The sequence below is a fragment of the Lissotriton vulgaris genome, chromosome 5 (assembly GCF_964263255.1).
Source record: "Lissotriton vulgaris chromosome 5, aLisVul1.2, whole genome shotgun sequence".
NCBI lineage: Eukaryota > Metazoa > Chordata > Amphibia > Caudata > Salamandridae > Lissotriton > Lissotriton vulgaris.
Window position 1 is genome coordinate 176,765,272 of NC_141693.1, and position 20,620 is coordinate 176,785,891.

A 20,620-nucleotide genomic window follows, 5' to 3' on the forward strand; every position below is an offset into this window, starting at 1 on the left:
CTAAAAGACTTCATAAAACGTAGATGCATCCTTCGCTTTCGAGGTTTTGGAATGTGGACATCTGCATGAAGTAGCAGGACATCAGGGGAGAATAGTGCTACTCACTGCATTAGTTCACAGATTTAGGGCCTCCTTTATGAGGCCCTTTGCGCCACTGGAATGTCACTTTTTGTGACTTTTCGTGGCGCAGGAGCCTGCTCCATATTTACGAGGCATTACTAAGCCACGTTTTTTGGCTTAATGATGTCTCGTAAATATTGTTCCCTTTAACACAGTTTTCTGCGTGAAAGGGGCTTGCAATGGGTGCTGCTGGAGGTGTTACCAACAATGTCCATGTCTTTATGACACTGCCCCAGATTTATGAGAAATCGTAACGCTGAGGCAGCGCCAAAAATGTACACTTCCCCAGGGGAGGTGTAAGGGAGGCACACTGAGAAGAAATATCTTTATTTCTCATCATCTTTCTTTTTTCTATGTGTGAGGCATTCTGCAGCACACATAGAAAGAGGAAAAAGCCTCTTGTGATTGTTTTTGTGCAGGAAGGTTTCCATTACTGCACAAAAACAATCAGTCCTGCAACGCAGGCGCCCTTGCACCATGATGCAAAGGTGCCGGCGCAGGGGAAGAGGACGGGGCTGCACTGTATCTGATAGATAGAGTGCATTCCTGCCCTTTTCTTTTGCTGTAGGGCAGCGCACCAGGAAGGCCTGTGGTGGTGCCCTATGGCAAAACCTCATAAATGAGGCCCTTGGAGCTCTTCATCTACTGGAATGGAAATACGTGTTTTTTCTCCTCACTTCACTCGTTATATCCCAAAGCGCCTTTAGAGGCCTAGACTGCATTGCACTTTGTTATGTCTTTCACTAATCCGTTCACTTATTTACCATGTTGTAAAACAGACTCAAGCCATCGATAACCAGGCAGTGCCTTGATTCACGGTGTCCTTCAACACCCAGGTAGCCATATTGCTACTGTGCTTACACCGTAAGACTTATTCTTTAAAAATGTGTGAAGACACCTTGTCATTCGAGCGCTTTAGAAAAATCTTAATTAATAAATGCAACTAGATCATGTGCAGAAAATATTTGCTACTAAATAATGGTACTTTCAATTTCTGTTCAGTGTCCTTTGTAAATATTGATAACATCTCAGTTCACAGGAGTTGCCAACGTCTACATGGGCGATATTCCATATTATGGTGTGTAGTAGCCCTATGTAATGATCCCTCCTTTCCAAAGTAAAGAATCCTCCATGAGTTCCCACCAGGGCGTGTCCTTCTGCTTGCAAGTGTTTGTATTTGAAGACACTGACTCGCCTCTCTATCCTCATCCAGCAAGGGAACCCGAGCTGGGCAGTTTACAGGTGCCCGATGTGAGCTGGGATTCCTTAAGACTCGCCTGGAGTGTGGCCGACGGGGCCTATGAGATGTTTGTCATTCAGGTGCAGGACGCGGACCGCAAGGAGGAGCCTGTCACTCTCACGGTTGCAGGAAACAAACGTTCAGTGGAGGTGCCTGGTCTAAAGTCCGCCACACCTTACGAAGTCACCCTGTATGGTGTGCTTCAGGGCTACAAGACCAAGCCTCTTTACACAGAGGTCACCACAGGTATCTTTTTCCATTCCACTTCCAGAGCACAGAAATGCTTCACGGATGTCACTGCATTTCTGCTTCCACTCCCTGCAGGACATATCTTCTCACTGCACCTTTCTTTTTTAGGACCACTTGCTCTTTGAATGCTGCTTCACAATGAGCATCTGCTAAGCTTTAGAATTTTTTTTATTGTGATCCGTGACTTTGATAAAATCGGAAACTAAACTCTAGAGTTGACGAGGTATGCATTGTCAAAAGCAGATTTCATGGCTAACTCCCACAAAATATCTCTGTGTGCTTCAGTCTTTGTAGCTTCTCTATCATGATCATCAGCAAGTCTTATTGAAGATTGCGTGCCAGGTTTATCATTGTATTGTGTTGCCCTTGCATCATGCATAGTGTCGCAAGGGCAACGCAATACTTAAATCAGATTCACCAAGCAACGCAAGGCCGCATTGCCTGCCCCTGCAGTGCTTGGTAAATCTGTAGCTCAGGTCGGTGTCTTGCATTACTTTGCCCTGGAAAGGCATTTGATAGGTGGAGCGTGGGTGTTCCTACGCATCCAACAATGTATTTTGGTGCATTCCCAGATTTACCCAGACTGGTAAACCTGGAAATGCATCAACATTCTATGACTTCCCAGGGGAGGTGCAAAAAGGAGACATTTGTTGTTTTCTCTTTCTATGTACTCTGCATTCTGCAGCACTCTTATAAAGAGGGAAAAGCCTATAAGAAGGTGTCCCTTCCTGCACAAAGCAATCCTTCCTGTAACATAGGCAGCCTTTCATCATGGCACTCGGGTGCTTGAATTGGCTTTAGGCAGCATATGGTGGCCCAGTGCAGGGAGAGAGCAGGACTGTGCCATTTTATGGTAAGTATGGCACACTGCTGCCCTCTCCATTTGATGCAGTGCAACACAGCACAGCAAGCTGTCTTGCTGTGTTGTGCTGCGTTAAAGTATGATAAATCTTGCCCCGGGTTTAATTCCCGGCAGGTACTTGGGTCAATCTCCTGGAAAAGACTCCCACTCTGCAGTCATTGTCAGTACTAGTAGGACATCTTCCATTTCCACGAAGAAAATGGTCACTTGCCGTGTATCTGATGGTGATTGTTGGGACGCAGATACTTTTAAATCATCACAGAGTTAGCACCCAGGATCAGCATGGAACACTAGACCACATCCTTCCTTTACAATTTTGCCACCCGCTGAAAATGCAAAGTGGCAAAAGAAATTAGCAGCAGGCTCTATTTTAGAAGCACTAATGTGGGTACAACCCCACTATATCACTTCCAGTACATGACATGTACACAATAGACTGTAAGATGAAGTTATAAAAACTATGCTTTTTTAAAATAGAGTGAACATATGCAATAGATTGTGGGAGGTCTTACACCTTCAAGAGACTACGTAATGTCAGGCAGTATAGTGAAGGAGCTGGCGTGGCAGGCCTTGTGGTTTTAATTAATTTACAAACATAAAAACTTTGTTGTGCGGCATGTAATGGTAGTATTATCTGAATGACCGCGGAGAAGGTACATTGTCAGCAAAATGTTCTCTTTTCAGAAATCGATTGGAAATTTGTGGAGAGGAATCAAAGTTTTCATGTAGCAACCTCGTGCAATCAAAAACTGCAGAACACAGCAGCTGCAATCTTAGGGATAGGTAGACAAATACAGGTGTGTCCTGCCCTGCCATGCACAAAATCTGCAAGGCAATACAAACATTTTAAATAATCTAAAATAGACCCGGTTTACAAAGAAATCCAGTAAATCTAATCTTGAGTGATCAAAACACTCAATGAGGAGCTTAATCCAGAATATTAGTTTACATTTCCTATAAGTATAAAGACTAACTAGCATAGTGTGCGAAGGAATTAGAGGCAATAATTATTTCCAGTGAAGTACTTTAGTAAGGTGGAAATTGCTTTGTTTTCCTTCACTATGTCACAGATTCAACAGGATAGGTGCATGTGTCTGCGAATTGATATAGCATGAGTCAGCAATCACCCCATTTTCCACAGCATGACAGGGCTGCTCATAGGCTTGAGAATGCTCCTCACGCTGTTGCATTTTACTTTACTTGGTACATTTTTTCCCCGCGTTTGGCTGTTTCACAGAACACACACTGCTGCTTTCCTGGATCCATTTTGTTAGCCTGCTTCCTGCCCAATGTTCGGCTACCTGTGCTGGCAGCAGAGATCACCATAATTCAATTGCGTTACTCCTCTTTCTTCCCAATTGACTACACTTTTGCATTTTCAGCGGAAGAACCGGAGGTGGAAGGTATAACAGTTACCCATGTAACCCCCCAAAGCTTTGACTTATCCTGGACGGCCACAGATGGAGCCTTCGAGAACTTTGTCATAGAAGTGATTGATTCTAACAGGTTACTGGATCCCACCGTGTTGAATGTCACAGGCGCCTTACGGACGACATCTATCTCAGGGCTTTTACCAAGCACTGATTACGTTGTCTACCTCTATGGGATAATACATGGCCTCCGCACACAGGCCATAAGTGTTTCTGTTACCACAGGTACATACCGCAGCAAGTTACTAACCTCCATTATTCCATATTTTCCTTTGCAGCGAATAACTTTTGTTCTTTTCCCTTCTCTATGATCCGCCAGTTCGTTGTTCTCAATCTCCATTGCATCTTCTTGTTGCAAAGCAATGAGTAGCAGGCTGACCATTTATTCTATTGGTCATTGCTCCAGGGCCGGGTATTGAGGGAAGTGGGGATGGGCGCAAGCAATTGAAGTCCCATTTTAAACTTCTGCCTCTGGGTCTGGCTTTGCAGGGGTTGATGGCAAAAGGGGAGCGAGGGAGTGTAAAAGAGAATGAGATGAGAGAGATTTGCTAGAGGAGAGACACAAAAAGAGGCAAAAGAGAGAGCACAATAGTGAGATGAGAGAAAGAAAGAGAGAGTGAGAGAGAGAGAGAGAGAGAGAGAGAGAGAGAGAGAGAGTAAGCTAATGAATGGAAGGAAACTGAGAGAACAAAATCTGTGTTAATTTAAAAAAAATTGCCCAAGCTTCTTTTGGTTCCCAGTGGTTAATTTGAGCCGGTGGTTTCCAGTGCTCAGCACCGGCAATTATGACAGTCTGCCACACAATGGCACTGTTTATCTAAATTATAGAAGAACACAACAACAGTTCTTTAAAAATAATACAATATACATTAAAAATGACTATTACCTGCTGACCAAGCCTTAGGGGACCTGGGATAGTCTGTATCATCACACTTGTAGGTTGTGATGGTTAGTTGTTGTGTTGGTGTTTCCATTGGCGGCACACGCAGGGACAATGGGTGGTGCAAACTGCAGTGGCATTTTGGCAATGGCCCTGGCATTTATGCTTTTTACAAATTAAGCACTAAGTCCAACCCTGAAGGCCCCGCTCATGTATGTCTTCCAGTGTTGATGATTGCAGAAGAAGCATTCACATATTTCTACTCGTTAGCCTCAGTGTGCCAATTAGTCTAATTTCCTGGTTGCAAATACTGTCAAGGAATTCACACAAATTACAGTTGTTTTGTACTTCATATCATAGCAGGCAGAGCTGGGCGAAACTTGAATACTCCTCTCACTGTTTCCAATTCCAACATGAATTTTCCTATGTGGCTTGGCCCAACTCAAATCAGGATTTCATTCCTATTATAGCCTGTTTTCCTAAAAATTATTTTGTGAGATGCAAAAGCTAGAATCGCATCTGAGGTTACTGCTGATGAAGAATGCAAAACTTTAATTTGACTGCCCAACAAATATATATATATAGAAGGAAATGTCTGATAAACCTACACGTTATTCACTTCCAATATCCAAACTCAATTATCATTCACCAGGGACAAGGATTGTATGTATTTTGGGGTAGTATCAAGTAGATCCTGTGCATAACGTTAGATTATGTAGCTGCCACAAACAAAGGCTTTATTAATAGGAGATCTGCACTTTTGAACAAGCTGAACACAGCAATCATGGATAATTCATAAAACAAAACTGTAATATAGTTACCTCAACCAATAAATTAAACAGTAGATCTTTTGACAAGATGGTTAAAAGCATTGGATATTCTAAATATATAGTAAATCCATAGGGTTGCTGTGTTATGATTTGTAATCTAATACATAGTGAAAAAAAAACTAAATACCAAATCTTGGCCCTGCACATTCCAGCACTGAACAGCTCCCGCCCCTCCTAACAGTAATAGTGCTATATGGTTCTTCTCAATCTATCACAAACCTGCAGCTGAGCCTCTTAACTCTCACAAACAATACTTTAAAGCAACAGCTAGGCATTTACATTGGATGCCATAAACATCAAAGACCGGATAGTTTGCGATGGAGAGCAGCAAAATGCAAACTTTAGAGAAAACCATTGTCCACACATTATAGGCCCGAAAATGACACGACTGATTACGTCTCAAAAAAGTATTAAGTGTTGGCCAATGGAGACAAACTTTGCTTACTCACAAATTTGCAAAGTTTGTAATTGTCACTAAAAATGCTAACCGTGACATTTCTTGGAAAAACAAATTCTTGCACAAGCAAGATTTTTTTTAAACAAAAAGAGAGAATTTGGCAGTATTTTCTCCCTCAAAGTTTACCAGCTGAAGGAATTCTAACTCTTTTATTTGTAATGTTCACCAATTTAACAATGGTGTCCATTTTTAAAAAAGCTTCATTAATTTGTTTAGTGCCAATTTTACACACATCATCTTCTTAGTCAACTCACAAGCATTCTGAGATCACATCTAGATCGTCAATGTAAATAAAAAATGGGTTCTTTAGCAGACCTGGTCCCTGGTCCCAGTGTTCACGAAACAATGATCTGTAGCAATTGCTTTAAAAATATGTTTATTGTTTTTTTCCATATGTTCAAACAGTATAACACAACCCAAATTAATTATCCGCTTTTTAACCACCAATACTACTTCAGATCAGTAATACATATTAAAGACCTGGTTTATAGTTGGCGGACAGTTACTCTTTTATAAACATGATGGACATCTCGTCTGACATGTTAAGAGTGTATTATATATTAATACCCGTCTGGCAAACTCTGAATCTTGCCTTAAATCTTGTAAAAGGCATGTCAAACTATAGGACATATGATGGGGAAATACTGGCACCCTCCCAGGAGCATATGAATGAAACTCACCAGACATAGCAGGGTTGCTCAGAAACAGAGTGAAATGTATTTATTGGTACCAAAAGCATGCTAATTAGCAAGGAAGAAGTCAGATCTGCCACCTTAGGGGCTCTCAGACTGCTTCTTCCCAGAGTGCCAAGTTTCTAGGTCTTATATACTGTATGAAGTGCCATTTCAGCTGAACTAGATTAAGGCACCAAGCCAAATATGGCTGACATGGATGTGCAATGTCTGCACCATGCAAAACAGCCAGATATGGGCAGACCAGAAAGGCAGGCTCTGCACTGTGTAACATTTGCATATCATGTAGTCAAGACAAGCAAGGTGACCTGTAAGGGTGTACAGAATAGCTTGTTGAACTTGTCCAGTCAAGGTCAGATAGGAAGCCATTTTGAGCTCAAGGCCTCATGTTAATGTGATCTTATATAATCATGAACTCTTTGGAAGTACATGCAAATGAATGTATATGGATATTCATATATATTTTGTAACAACATATGTTGGACATATGCTGCTAAAAACATTTCTTGGTTAACATTCTTAAAAATTATGGGGATGTCAAAGGTTTAGCCTAAAATCATCAGTGAAAAAATCCATCAATAGATAAACGTGTTTGGCAAGTAGGCCACAAAGTAAACTCAGTTGACATCACCAAATCTTTAAAGGGACTGTGAACTTTGAAAAAAAAATAACTTAAAAGAGTTCATTCTCTCCTCTATTTGTCCAAGGTTGACTTCTTTAAAGGTCCTTCTACCTTTTTTAAAACTTTATAGATGAAACATTCAGCACAGTGTCCATTTCAAGAGCTTTTATTCAGAACTGATAGTAAATTGAGAGTGTGCAGGCTTACGGTTCCCTTCTCTAATCACTGTTTATTTATTCGATGACCATGTGGGAACATTTTAATAATGGCGTTTTTACAGGTCATCAGTCCTGGCTCACTTATATTGATCTGGTCATTAGCTACTCAAAATCGAAGAAGCGTAAAAAATATCAGAAGGAACCTGTTGCTGCTGCATTACACCTTACTTACCACCTGGCATGGTTCAAAGAAAGAAGTCAAGCGGCAAGCTTGAAAGATGAAAACATGCCGTAAAACTTTCACAAAATGGATCCTGGGGCAATTACAAAAAGGTGTGAACTCTTGTCAAGCAAAACAGGATGGGGCAAAGCACTTTATCATCATCTGACAATCTCACACTTATTATTTACCTTCCATTCTTCTAGACGTCATGCCCACACTGGAAAATCTAACCATTTCTGGCATAGCCCCACATGGGTTCCAAGTGTCTTGGACAGCAGAGGACAATGCCTTTGATGGCTTTGTCTTAACCATGGTGGATTCTGGCCAGCTGCTGAGCCCCCAGGAGTTCCGACTGACAGGATCCCAGCACAACATAACTCTTACAGGCCTAATTACTGGCATTGGCTATGACTTCACTCTTTACGGCTTTGTTGGGGCGCTTCAGAGCAAACCATTAGATGCTGTGGCTGTAACAGGTATTTCTGTTCATGTGCTTCAATCTGTACTTCTTCATCTCCTTCTTTGGACAGTCTATTCCATCAGCCTCACTCAAACGGCATGGTCCAGCTACCTTCAATGGATCATTCTCCATACTTCTCCTACTTTTGCCTAAGATTGTTCTCTATAACGGCCAATAAACAAGACCAGCATGTTGTTGTTCAAGAGCATGGAGCATGACAGCATGTCACTAATTGAATCATTTCTGAACTTAACAGCCAAAATAATGCATCTCTGCACCCCTTATTATCTTACAATCTGTAGTAGCAACAGCGCAGATGTAAGGTGGAGTTGTTTCCTCAGAATCATCATTAAACAGTTCAGCAGATACAGACTCTCTCCCTGGTACTAAGGGGGAGGGAGGCATGATTGTGTCGAGCATTACATGTTCTCAAAATATCCACTCCCTCCTGCAAGATAAAGATTTACCATATTGATATTTTCTATATAAATATCTTTTAATTTTATTTTCAAGATTTAAATTGCCCAAATCTATTTTAACAGCAGCTGTACACAGGAGATTGAGTTTCTTCTGTACATGCTATGATTGTGGTAGGGTTGAGGGACAGGAAACTGGTCGAAGCATTTCCCCAGTGAACATGTCTTGGCTGACCAGATAAAGGATGTTAATTCTGTTTTCAATATTCTCTCTGAATTTCAATTGTGCAAGATTTTTGCTATAAACATTTAAGCTTGGTTGAGATTAGGAAAGGGAGCAAGAAATTATTAGTAGTCATGATCAATGCCCTATTTTTAAGCAGTATATCTTTATCACCTCGATAAAAGTTACTTCCTTTCCTAAACCCCTTCTAGGTCACTAGTCTGCATGTGCCACTCTTGACCAGTACTTTAATCCCATTTAAGCATTGCATTATTACAGATATATCTTCAAATATACTTTGCACTGAAGTTTAGAATTTAAAAAGATTCAGTTTCAACTACATTAGAGGTACATGTCCCTTTAGAAAATTGCCCTATTCCACTTTCAATAACAGCCCCATGCACATCTAAAGCTGCCCAAATTGACCATTAAAAATCTGCACAAATTGACCATTAAAACCATTAACAGTACATTTTGTAGCATGGGGACTCGTACAGCATATATGTTGCTTAATTTAAAGTTAAGAGGACCTTTAAACTAGTATAATTTCTATACTTTCTGATTACTCTTGTTACGTGAAATTCCCGAAATTACACTATTACAACTTGTTACATAATTGTGTGCTGATAGTACTAAAACCTTACCGCACTCACAGGGGAACAATGCAAAAACAGTATGCGATCAACTACTGTTCACTGTTCTTTTTTCTGTACTTACATTTTCAACAGGAAATGCTTCCACACCTACAAAGTGAATGCAAGAATGCATTTCATGCTAAAATGCAGAGCTAAGTGCCAATTTTGCATTTCACAAAATGACGCATCATTTCACTGTTTCTCTGAAATTTCTCATACTTACACAATCGCAAATTACATGAATTTTGCACAGCATTTCTTTAGACCCATGAATAGGAGCAAAAGCACTCTGGTGCAAATAACATGAGTGCTGGTTATTGAGCGTTTCTGCCCTTGGTTATGACATCAGTGATAAGCAATGGGGAATAACTTAAGCAAATAATTTTGCACCCATTTCTCTGTGTTATTTTCCTTTGCGCACAATTTTGCATAGGGAATTGGCACAGGCTAAAATGTTGGTTCCTAAAGGGAGCTGTTACTAAAACTGTTTCAAAGGCAATTTGTAACCAATTGAGCACTTAGTAATGCATTTAATCTTCCATATTTGTATGAATCTGCTTCAAAGAGCATGATGTAAAATGGATGCTGTTTCTTGTACTGTTATAACTGTTCAAATCAGGACTATGGCTTGTGACGTCATGTGCAGCTGACCCAGTGGTGGGTGGCAGGTTGTGGATTGCATATGCGGCACTGCTGCTCTGAAACAGAAGCCTTTAATTATAAGTAAAACACCACTTTCAAGATTGAAAAAAATCTATCAATGCTTTCTGTTTATGGTCAAGCCTCACGGTGCTGGTAAATGCACATCACAGCACGTGGAGCATTCCTGTGCATAAACAACATGGAAAATAGCCAAAGGGACGTCTCCAGATGACCTACAGTCCACGCAATACTACAAGAGGGTACCTGCCAAATCTCCTAGTTCAGACCACTAGTAAAACAAAAACATGTGTTCGGGAACCTCTCTTTGAAGTAAAAAAATATATATATATAGAGCATTTGATTAGTAATAAAAAATGTTAGCAATAAAATCATGAATTGAACCAATTGTCATCACTACAGAAAATATTGATCTTGAAGTGTTGCCAAAAACACCACGGGCCTTATTCACAAAGCTAAACTTACACTTTTGTGTAAGTTTACATTTGCTTTTTTTGGTATTCACAAACTCCTATTTTAATTTTTCTAATAGTCGTTTTACGACTGCGTACACTTGTGGGGGAGACTCTGCACATAAAAATATGGGACAGGCTCATTCTTATATGTGGAGGAGTTCGCTGGACCGAGTGGGGCGTCTCCGCAGTTATAAAATTACTATTGGTAAAATTGAAGTCATAACTTGTGACTACTAAAATCTTGGTTAACTTATATAAAAGTGTTAATTTACCCCGGTGAATCAGGCCCCACATCTTTAGGAATAATTAACAGTGTTTTTAGGTTTCTAAAATATTTTCATAGGTCGACCAGATGAATGTCCCACTTCTATTTTTGTTACAGATAGTTATTAAACTTCTGTTTACTTGAAATGGAGAGGGTGCCTGTTCCAAATGCAGCTGTTGATAAATAACCCAAAGAGGATGCTAGTCATAGCACCCCTGGGTCAGCCAGAAGAAGGGTCCGTTTACAATACTTCAGTCTAATTTAAAGCCCTTACACACAATGGTCAGTCCTGTGCCAATCCGAGTAGGCCTGACTTGGCCAAGTCTGAATACTAGATAACTAATATGTAGGAAGTTCCATTGAAAGGAAAAAAAATGGCACAGGGCCTTTTTAAATGTGAGTATTCTACCCTCAGTGCGTGGAATGTTCTAATAGCCCTAAGCCCTTCTGGTTCTAAACATCACACAGATGTATTATATTGGCCAGCACATATACCATTCTGCAGCATTGTTCTACACTGCAAAAAAGTAAACACATACATTCTTCTACCAATTACTGAAACATCGGAGCAAAGGGAAGGGTCGGATTTTCTTTTTCTTGGAAAGATGATCATTCTACCCTTCGCTTTGTACCTTTGCTGTTGGATATATCTTACACCTTTGTCCCCGCCCTACTTGGATGTCAATTCCTGCTCAAAGGTTGAAGCAGTTCACAGAGGAGGACAGCCAAAGTAAGGAAAAAGTTCATATAAAGGTAATTTATAAGTCAGAGGAAAGGTTAATATGACAAAATGGCGTACAAATACGAGAAACCTTTTAGGCCAGTAAATGTCACACTAAAGTGTAAAGTGGTCAGGTAGCATTTCCTGATATACCGCATGCTTTCTAACCAGAGCCACCAAAAATATTTGATTTTCCGTATAATTATGGATTAGCCACACATGCCACATAATCCATTGTATCCTGCACAAGCTGTAGGTTTCAACCCCCAAAAAAATATCTAGCTCAAGCAGATCAAAAGTTACTAAAACATGGCGAAACATGTTGCTGTGCAGTGCAAGGCTTTTTGCAAAGGTTGACGGATCCCCTTACTGTTGCTTATTCATGTATTTGGATACGAAACTGGTAATATGGGGTCAGATCTTTACCAAGATGGTGTTAACCTATGTAGAAAGTAAATTAAATTAAATAGGAAAAAATACTAGCACAAAATGTGTTGCATTGTGCATCCTAATTTTCTTTTTCTGCCGCATTATTTATTAAACTCTACTGCATAGTTTGGTCCTCCCCCCGCAGTATAATTCCGGTGACCCTGTCTATAGTGCTGTGGCATAACTTCCTAACAGCTGGAAAGCACACTATGTTTAGCTGTGGGGACTGAACCTCCAGCTCTCTCACACTGACTGCTGCTTTATCACTCAGTTCAGAAGCTCTGAACATGTTCCAAATGTTCCCCTTTGCCAAGAGAGAAAGGAGCAAAGGAGAGAAACTCTTGCCAAACCACGTGACATTGCATTTGGAAGAAAGAGTAACATATCCGCCCCCCCTGCTGCTGCATGTTGTTAATAGCACTTTGGTTTCAATTCTCGTGACAGATTCATAAGACTGTCTGTCTCCAGTGAAAGAGTCAGTGAATTAATCATCTTTTCCAGCCTACTCTGTTTGCATGGAAGACTAGAAGGGTGCGACCAGAAATGTCTTTTTAATTGCTTTGGTGTCGAAATTGCAAACATCTTAAAAACTTTTTTTTTTCAGTGATGCGAATATATTATATGTCTTTGGAGCCATTTCTTTTTTTTATGTAGCAAAACCGCACAGGTCTTAACATGTCAACACTGTTTCCCTCCCCACATCACAACATGGCCGACTTAGATGCAGAACCTGAAGTCGACAACCTTCTGGTTTCTGATACCACGGAGGAAGGTTTCCGTCTGTCCTGGACTGCGGACGGTGGGGTCTTTGACAGCTTCATCCTAAAAATCAGGGACAGCAAGAGAAGGTTCGATCCACTGGATCTGGAGGTCCCTGGGCCGGATCGCACCACCACCATCACGGGCTTGCGCGATGGCACCGAGTATGAGGTTGAACTCTATGGAGTTGCAAGCGGACAACGATCTGGGCCGATAAATGCTATAGCTACCACAGGTATCAGGACTGCACCTGAGAGCATGAAGGGGCATCCGGAGGGGCCACTCACTTTTTGCCGCTTGCTCGCTCACGGCCTGGGGGGGGTCTAATGAAGTCTAAACACAACTTTCTCTTTCTAGGTTTTATTTTAGTGTTTCATCACGCTTTCTTCCTGGCTGTGTCACCTTTGCTTTTCTCTAGGTGCATTTGGTTGGAACAACACCACATTTATGTGATTACACCAAGAGGTCACTACTTCAGAGTTATCGTCATGTGGTGCATTAGTGCTAAAATAGGAAGACACTGGTGGGGACACCCTAGGGAAGAAGGACAGGTACCGCCTCTTTTAGAGCGTTTCTTTAGCCCCAACTCCGATAAGTCCAAAGCGCATAGGGGTTTGTGGCCTGAAAACCGTATTTTTCGACGTACTGAAGAAGGATGTACTTCACCTAGACAGAATTTACAGTAGTTTTCCAGCAAATCGTTTATATGAACACATAGATGGCAGTTAATACAAAGAACAGAATTAACTAATAAAATCAAAGAGAAAACGTCTGTGCTCTTGCACACACATAGACGTGCGCACACACACATGTATAGTTGGAACATAGTATATATTTTGTGCACATCCTCCGTGAAGTAAATTAGAGACTGTTTTTAATAACATTCGAAGTGCTAGAGACAATGGCTTCAATTTTAATTCAGAAAGAGAATTAAGGTAAAATGCCAAGTACGTGACGATACAAAAAAATGGAGAAAGAAGGGAAAAGAGCATAGAAAATCGCTGGTGTTGATGTGCAGATTTCCAAAGCATAGTTCTGCACTGAACGTTCTCAGGGGCATTGCCATGAGATAATGGCCCATCACTCTGGATAGACACCAAATGGCTAAGAGGTCGTTGCATAATGAGGGCAAAAGGTAATTATCTGAAGGATAGTGCCCCAGAACCTTCATTAATGCTAATGCTACATCCTTCGCAGGACTTGCAGTGGCTTAGAGAAGGCCCAAGCAGCAGAAAATATGTGGGCAACACGTTGTAATTGGATATTGATACATCACAGACATCAGAGTTTTGAGAAGCTGACATTTCTTACCAGTTAAAATATTCTGAGCTATTTGAGGGTCAAAAGATTCTGTTAGTAACCAATCACAAAATCCTTGTAAAATATCTCAGAATTCTTCCACCGTGTGCAAAATATTGTTGAAGTCTAACTCCAGACTGTGGAAGAGAGCAAAGGCAATGCCTACTCCTCCAAGACCATCTGTACCTTTTCCCCGGGGGATTCTGGGTACAGCAAATGTCTAAACGTATTTTATTCCCCTACATAAATGGTTGGATGGTGCCTTCTGTGGAAATTTTACTTAAGTTAGCACCAATGTTTGTAAACTTTACACAGAATTTTGCACCAATTAAACTGTGCAACATTAACTTTGCACCAGTCAGTTCAAAGGCCCGATCTTTGTACATCGCCGTCAGTGCATATTAGGGCTGGACGTGTTGCCCCGATAAACTGTAGGATTCATGTTAGCTTTCAGAATGGCCAATAAATATTTAAATCATCATCAATGAAATTAAGTATAAGTAAATTCACCTTATACATATTCATTTTGCATATCCTGACTACCTGATTGAATGCTACTATTGCATCGGTCGATGAGCACCGCCCTAATGGAAAGGTTGTTATTGCAGTGAGTTTTTGAAAATGTTGGTGCAATACTGATCTACCCTGGAGGAGATTTGTTAAATCTGGTCCCTAGTCTTCATTCTCCCCTCAGAACATTGTTCGAGGGGAAAAGTTGAGATGCTGGTCTTGGTGCGGGCCACATCAGACCCCCGAACCCCTTAATTGATAGCGGAAGACTGGGGAGATTTAAGAATCTGCGAGTTTTCAAAGACAGTGTTAAAAATGCAGACTTTGGTGGATAAGTGACAGCAAATTCAGCACATAAATTCTACTCCAAATGAGAAGCAGGCATTGTGCCGGAATCTCACTGCATTCCGAGGTCCGAAGGCACCGCCATCCGCTCCGGAGAAGGAGCCTTAACCACAACCACATTTGACTAGTAAACATCTGTCATACCGACAACTATATCAGAACTCAGATAATCAGATGTGTGGTTGAGATACGATCATGAAGCTCATGGAGATCATAGACTATAAAATACCAGTTGTGCGTGAGGCGGCAATTTTAGGAATGAAGAGTAACGGCTCACAGGCAGGGCTGGCTTTCAGTGACAGGAAGAAATTGAATTCCTTTTGGAGTGCCTTAATGTACATTGACTTTTGACTTTCTAGCTATTTGCTCCTCAATTTCAAAGCTTTTCATTTGAGCAGTTATGTCTTCCTCCTAGCATTTTTGTGGTTAGGAGGTCTTTCTCCTGACTGAGGTGTACCATGTTCCTGCACGTAAAGCTTTTTCTGCGATTAGCTGCATGTTACTGCTGACGTACATGTGTCTTGCTCCTGAATTTTAACACTTATTTTTTGAGCATTTGTGTATTCCTCCTAACTTAGATGTGTCTCATTCCTGGAAGTAAAGCTTTTTTCTGTGGTTAGTTGCATCTTGCTCTTAACTTAGGAATTCCTTACACCTAAATGGAAAGATGTTATCCTCAGGTCAGTTGCAGTGTCTACCTCCTGACTAAATGTGTCTTACTCCTGAATGTAAATGATTTTTTTCTGTACTTTGTTGTGTCCTACTCCTGACTTAGCGGTGGCCAAACCTTGAATCTAAGTTTTCCCCTGTGGTTGGGCTTTACTCCTGACTTGAGTGTCTCCGGGTCCTTGGTGTTAAGTTTGTTCGGCATTTAGTCATGTCTTCCTCCTAACTTACATGTGCGTTACTCCTTAAATAAGTCACACTTATGCACAAGAAGTGTTTCTGGGTTGGACACATGAGGTTCGTCAAAGGGATTTAAGGAACTAATTTAGAAGGAGAGACAAATAGCAGAATTCTGCACTGAGCATTACCTGGACACATTGAAAGGACCTCTTGATTCTTTTATGGGACAATGTTCACCTTCTGGCACCTTGTACCGTGTGCACCACATGGAACAAGAAGCTATGGTCAGGGTGGGGCGAGTGCCATTTTGATCTTGGGCCTTTGTTAGGGATGGGTACCAGGTAAAGGGTTTAGATGTTCAGAGGCAGATGCGTCTTCGCTGGTGTAAGCCCGGCACCACTCCGACTCTAAGAGAGTGGGTGAACCGCAAACCTGGTAGGGCAAGTGAGCGGCTGATTTAATGTGGTGCTCTTCCTCCACCAGACTCCAGATGACCCCCAGAATAATGCATAGATGCCTACTGCAATAACACATTTGTGATTGAACGATCTTACTATGTGGAGAATGTTGTGATCATTATGAAAGAAACATTATTTAAAATCAATTAAACAAACACACACTGTCATCATTTGGCACAATATGTTGGGCATCCAGTAAGTATTCCTTGAACATGTTCTTTAGATGAAAGATACTGTAGTCAAATACACATTTTCTCCATATTATGAATCATAAAGTTATGACCTTCCACCAATTAATTATATTTTTTATATTCAAACACATAAATATATCTCTGGGAAAATCAAAAGTCCAAAAATGTGGGAACAGTGATATGTAATTGGCTTATGGCTGCCTCTATGCTGAATTTCTTTTTAAATGTAAACCAGTAAGCTCAGCTCTGTCAAGTGACCTGCACTATCTTAGCCAAACTAAAGTCACCATACTCATCTTAACATTAATTAAAAAACAGGAGCATGTGCAAAAAAGCATTTATCACTCAAAATGATGGGCTTCTAAAGTGACAGGCAGTTTTGGGTAGGTGAGTACTCCACAGTCAACCAAAGTGTGGATGCAAATGTTGAGTTTCTTAATCATCCAGCCTGCTCCTCTGTCCCTCAATTTCTGCAGCTAAGAGATAGGATTAGAATTTAAGTTGTCTAGTTCAACAGGTTTGGCAACAGAGCAGTGCCTTTGTGGACTAGCCACTGACCACTACACTTTTACAGCTGAATAACCAACAGCCCTGCCTACTATCAAAGGCTGTTTAACTGCTTTATGAACTTATCCTACCTTTAAAATAATTTTTGCTTGAACCAGTTCTAGCTGGGTTCAGTGGAGTCAGAAGAAGATATAAGAATATGACCCACAATTTTAGCATTCACTTCTCCAGCGGTACTTAACTGACATGCTTAGAAATGCATCTCTCATTCTTTCCCCACCTGCACTGCATGTTACAGAGCATCGTTTACTTCTCTTATTTTGATTCTGGTGACTATTTAGGGGGTGTTAGAGAGCTCGATTAAAATGAAAGTTGTATTTTTAAGAAGGCACAAGTCCAGATCTTGCATTTATTCCGCATCCCTGGTCTGTGTTTCACGTTTTGCGTTTCAGGACAAAGAGGTGTGCTCTCTTCTTGCGGTTGTGAGTGTGGGATGTTCAGAAGGATCTGAGAAAGTGCGCAATAACTCTGTATCACTTTAAACATGGAAGGCTGTTTTCTTAACTTAAGGCTGGAATAACACTACTCGTCTGTTTGTTTTAAGCATGGTAGCCTTATATCAAAGGATTGTCCAGCATTCGGATATGTTACAAGACATATATTTCCCTAACATTTTCTGGTGAAGTAGGAAATGTTGCAAATGAATGTAGCCTTCAGGAAGAGTTGCCGAAAAGTGGTGAATGCTACGAACAGGTCCAAGGTGTGCAACAGTTGTGACACCACCTTATCCAATAGCCGCCCAGAAGTTGGCATATGTGACGTCACTACCCTTCTGCATATCCCACCTAAGTATGTCATACACTTTGAATGTAGAGATGGTTTGTGTAATATTCGATCTGAAACAAATGTCTCTTTTGATGCACTCACCCCAGGACATCTAGCCAGTTCATGCCGCTGTGGCCTTAGCCAAGGTCAATTAAACAGCCGACATGGGCTGTCGCGCGTCTCAGGCCTCCGCCTCCACATTTCACCTTTTTAGGTCTCGCCCTGGAACAGGGACAGAGACTCTATAGCTGTCTGATGCCGGGGAATGAGGGACAAGAAACTGGCACGATTTTTAGCATTCGGATTTGGCTGCGCGAACGCGCACGTTCCGTCCTGCGCCGCCCTCCCAGCCTACTGCGCATGCGCCGCCCTCCCAGCCTACCGCGCATGCATGCATGCACACAGACACAGACACACACACACACACACACACGTCGCAGACAGACACTCGCTCACACACACACCCCCTCCCCCACAGTCACACACACGCACTCCAAGACACATACACACACGCACGCACACACATACACACACATACACAGGCCGCCCCCCCCCGCGCCTACATGCTCCTCTCCCTCCGCCCGCCCGCCGCTCAGCAACGCACTCACCGGCTTCCTCTCCTCAGCTGCAAGGCCCGGCAGCAGGACTCTTCTTCCCTCCTTCGGCACCGGGGCGCAGGGTAGGCTCCTGCCTGCTCCGGTGCTCCCTGCTCCCAACACGGCTCCAATCGCGGCTCTTCCGTGGGAGGCGGGGTAGGCTCCCGCCCTCCTACTTCCTGTTTCCGGGTGTCGCGCCGGCCTGCCTGACTTCCTGGTCGCAGGCCGGCAGAGTAACGAGGATGTTTTGCGGTATGTATTTATTTATTTAATTATGCATTTTTATATAGCGCAGACTTTACCCGAAGGCGGTATTTATTTATTTATGTATTTATGCATTTTTATATAGCGCGGACTTTACCCGAAGGCGGTATTTCTTTATTCATGTATTTATGCATTTTTATATAGCGCGGACTTTACCCGAAGGCGGTAATGCTTGCCTTAGCGTAATGGTGTTCCTTCTTAATTTATTGGTGGTGTCCCTGTTAGAATTATTCCCACTTTTAGTCTAGCAATGCTTGGCATGATGTTGGCATCTTTGGCATTATTGAGCCCATCCCTGGTATAATGGGACCACAACGTATTGTGGGCATTCTTGACACAATTGTGCTTCTCTTCACCAGCGGTGATGGTCATCCCTGGCATGCGATGGGTGTTCATGGAATTGGATGTTGATATGTAGACATGTAAAGCCAGACTCTGTCCATGGGGCAGTAATATTCATGAGTACTTGATGACATGGAGATCAAAGATACAACTAAAACTGAAAAGCCATTATTTTGAGAGACTGTCATATTTGTTTTTGGGAATCAGAAATATTTATTAAAATGAAATGCTTGTAATAACAAGCCAATGCATGATTACCAGCTGTGATCGTGTTTTCAAAATGTTTGTAAAGTTGATATTAAAGTGATAATTCATGCTAATTTCTGTAGTCTTATTTACATCTTGTTTACAATTATACATACTACTAATGTATGTTTACTAGCCATAACTGTACTGTTATATGTTACATTTTAATTACAGTGTTTGCCTTTTACAATCATTTTCTTACAAACTACCTCATAAAACAAAAATATTTATGGCTAAAATATTTTGCACTGTTTGCACAATATATTTGTGATGTTTACACTTACCTATTTGAAATTAAAATGTACAAATGGACATTTAGTCAATTACCATTAAAAAGTTTAACTTTTTTGCTAAGATATTCTTGTAATCTTTTATGCAAACAAATTTAAATACTGCATAAATAATTTTAACAACAAATACTTTATATGTAGCTTTTTATGTACATAAGAAAACTATAGCATAAAGCAAAAAACATTGCCATTTACAATAATAATAGCTCAAACTTAAATAATGCGAGACCTATTGCATTGCAAATGCTTGTTTCACTTTTGATGGTTTCATACAATGCTCAACGGGCTAGTTGCTGCCTTCTTGTTGGTGAGCTCCAGTCCTAAGCCCTGTGAGTCAGCCTTCATAGGGGCGGGTGTCGCCCGGAGGGGTTGCTCGTGATTACAGGCTGTCTGTGGTGTTCTGTGCTTCCCCTCTTTTCTAATCGGCCTCTTGGCTTCTTTTCTTTCTTGCATGTTAACGACCTTCATTACACGTGCCGCGTCATCCTCCACAGCTGCGCTAGCCTGGTCATGATTTGCCTCACACGCTGCTCCTTTCCCAAGGCAGAAGCAATTACATTGTTCCTTCTTATGCGATGGAGTCCCCCGGGGACTTCTATTCATCTCACACGCATTGCACACCCTCACCTCATGCTAGTAGCATCTTCGTGTTTGCGCCCCCTTCCGTCTACGACTCACCTGTGTGTCTCACCTTTAGGGTTGTGCTTCATTCCCTCTACCAGTGCTCATTGATTTCTACAGCTCACCTACATTTTTGCTTCACACTCGTTGTACCTACAATCACGATTCAGTGCCCCAGAGCACCTTCTTCCATTCCTAACTCCTCCTAATATAGTTTTACCTCAAGCTCCCTGCCGATTTTCGGACTCATTGTCATCTGTTAAGTTTGTTACATGTTTACCCCGCTGCACCTTTAGTATACACTCACTACTGTCAGAGGACTTTTACCTGACATAAATTCTGTCTGAGTCTATTTTTCTTACCTTCATTAATTCTTCATTTCTCCCTCTCTGCCACTTATTGTCCTCTGGTTCACTTTAAACTTACGAATACTGCTTTCTGGTGAACTTCCACCTCACATGCATTGCCCTGCTATGTGCTTGACCACCTACTTC

The 20,620-nt window shown here is 41.5% G+C and overlaps 1 protein-coding gene across 3 annotated transcripts in view; it reads left to right on the top strand.

The window, feature by feature from the left end:
* The window catches only part of TNC (tenascin C), a 157,451-nt gene that overhangs the window by 106,053 nt on the left and 30,778 nt on the right, over positions 1-20,620 (top strand). The window contains exons 11-13 of one of the 3 annotated variants that reach the window (XM_086921101.1): positions 1,334-1,606; positions 3,854-4,126; positions 12,749-13,021. The exons of 1 other annotated variant lie outside the window; for it this stretch is intronic. In XM_086921101.1, coding sequence (XP_086777227.1) covers positions 1,334-1,606; positions 3,854-4,126; positions 12,749-13,021 — 819 coding nt within the window. The remainder of the gene's footprint in view (positions 1-1,333; positions 1,607-3,853; positions 4,127-12,748; positions 13,022-20,620) is intronic. One more of the 3 variants, XM_086921102.1, reaches the window with a different exon arrangement.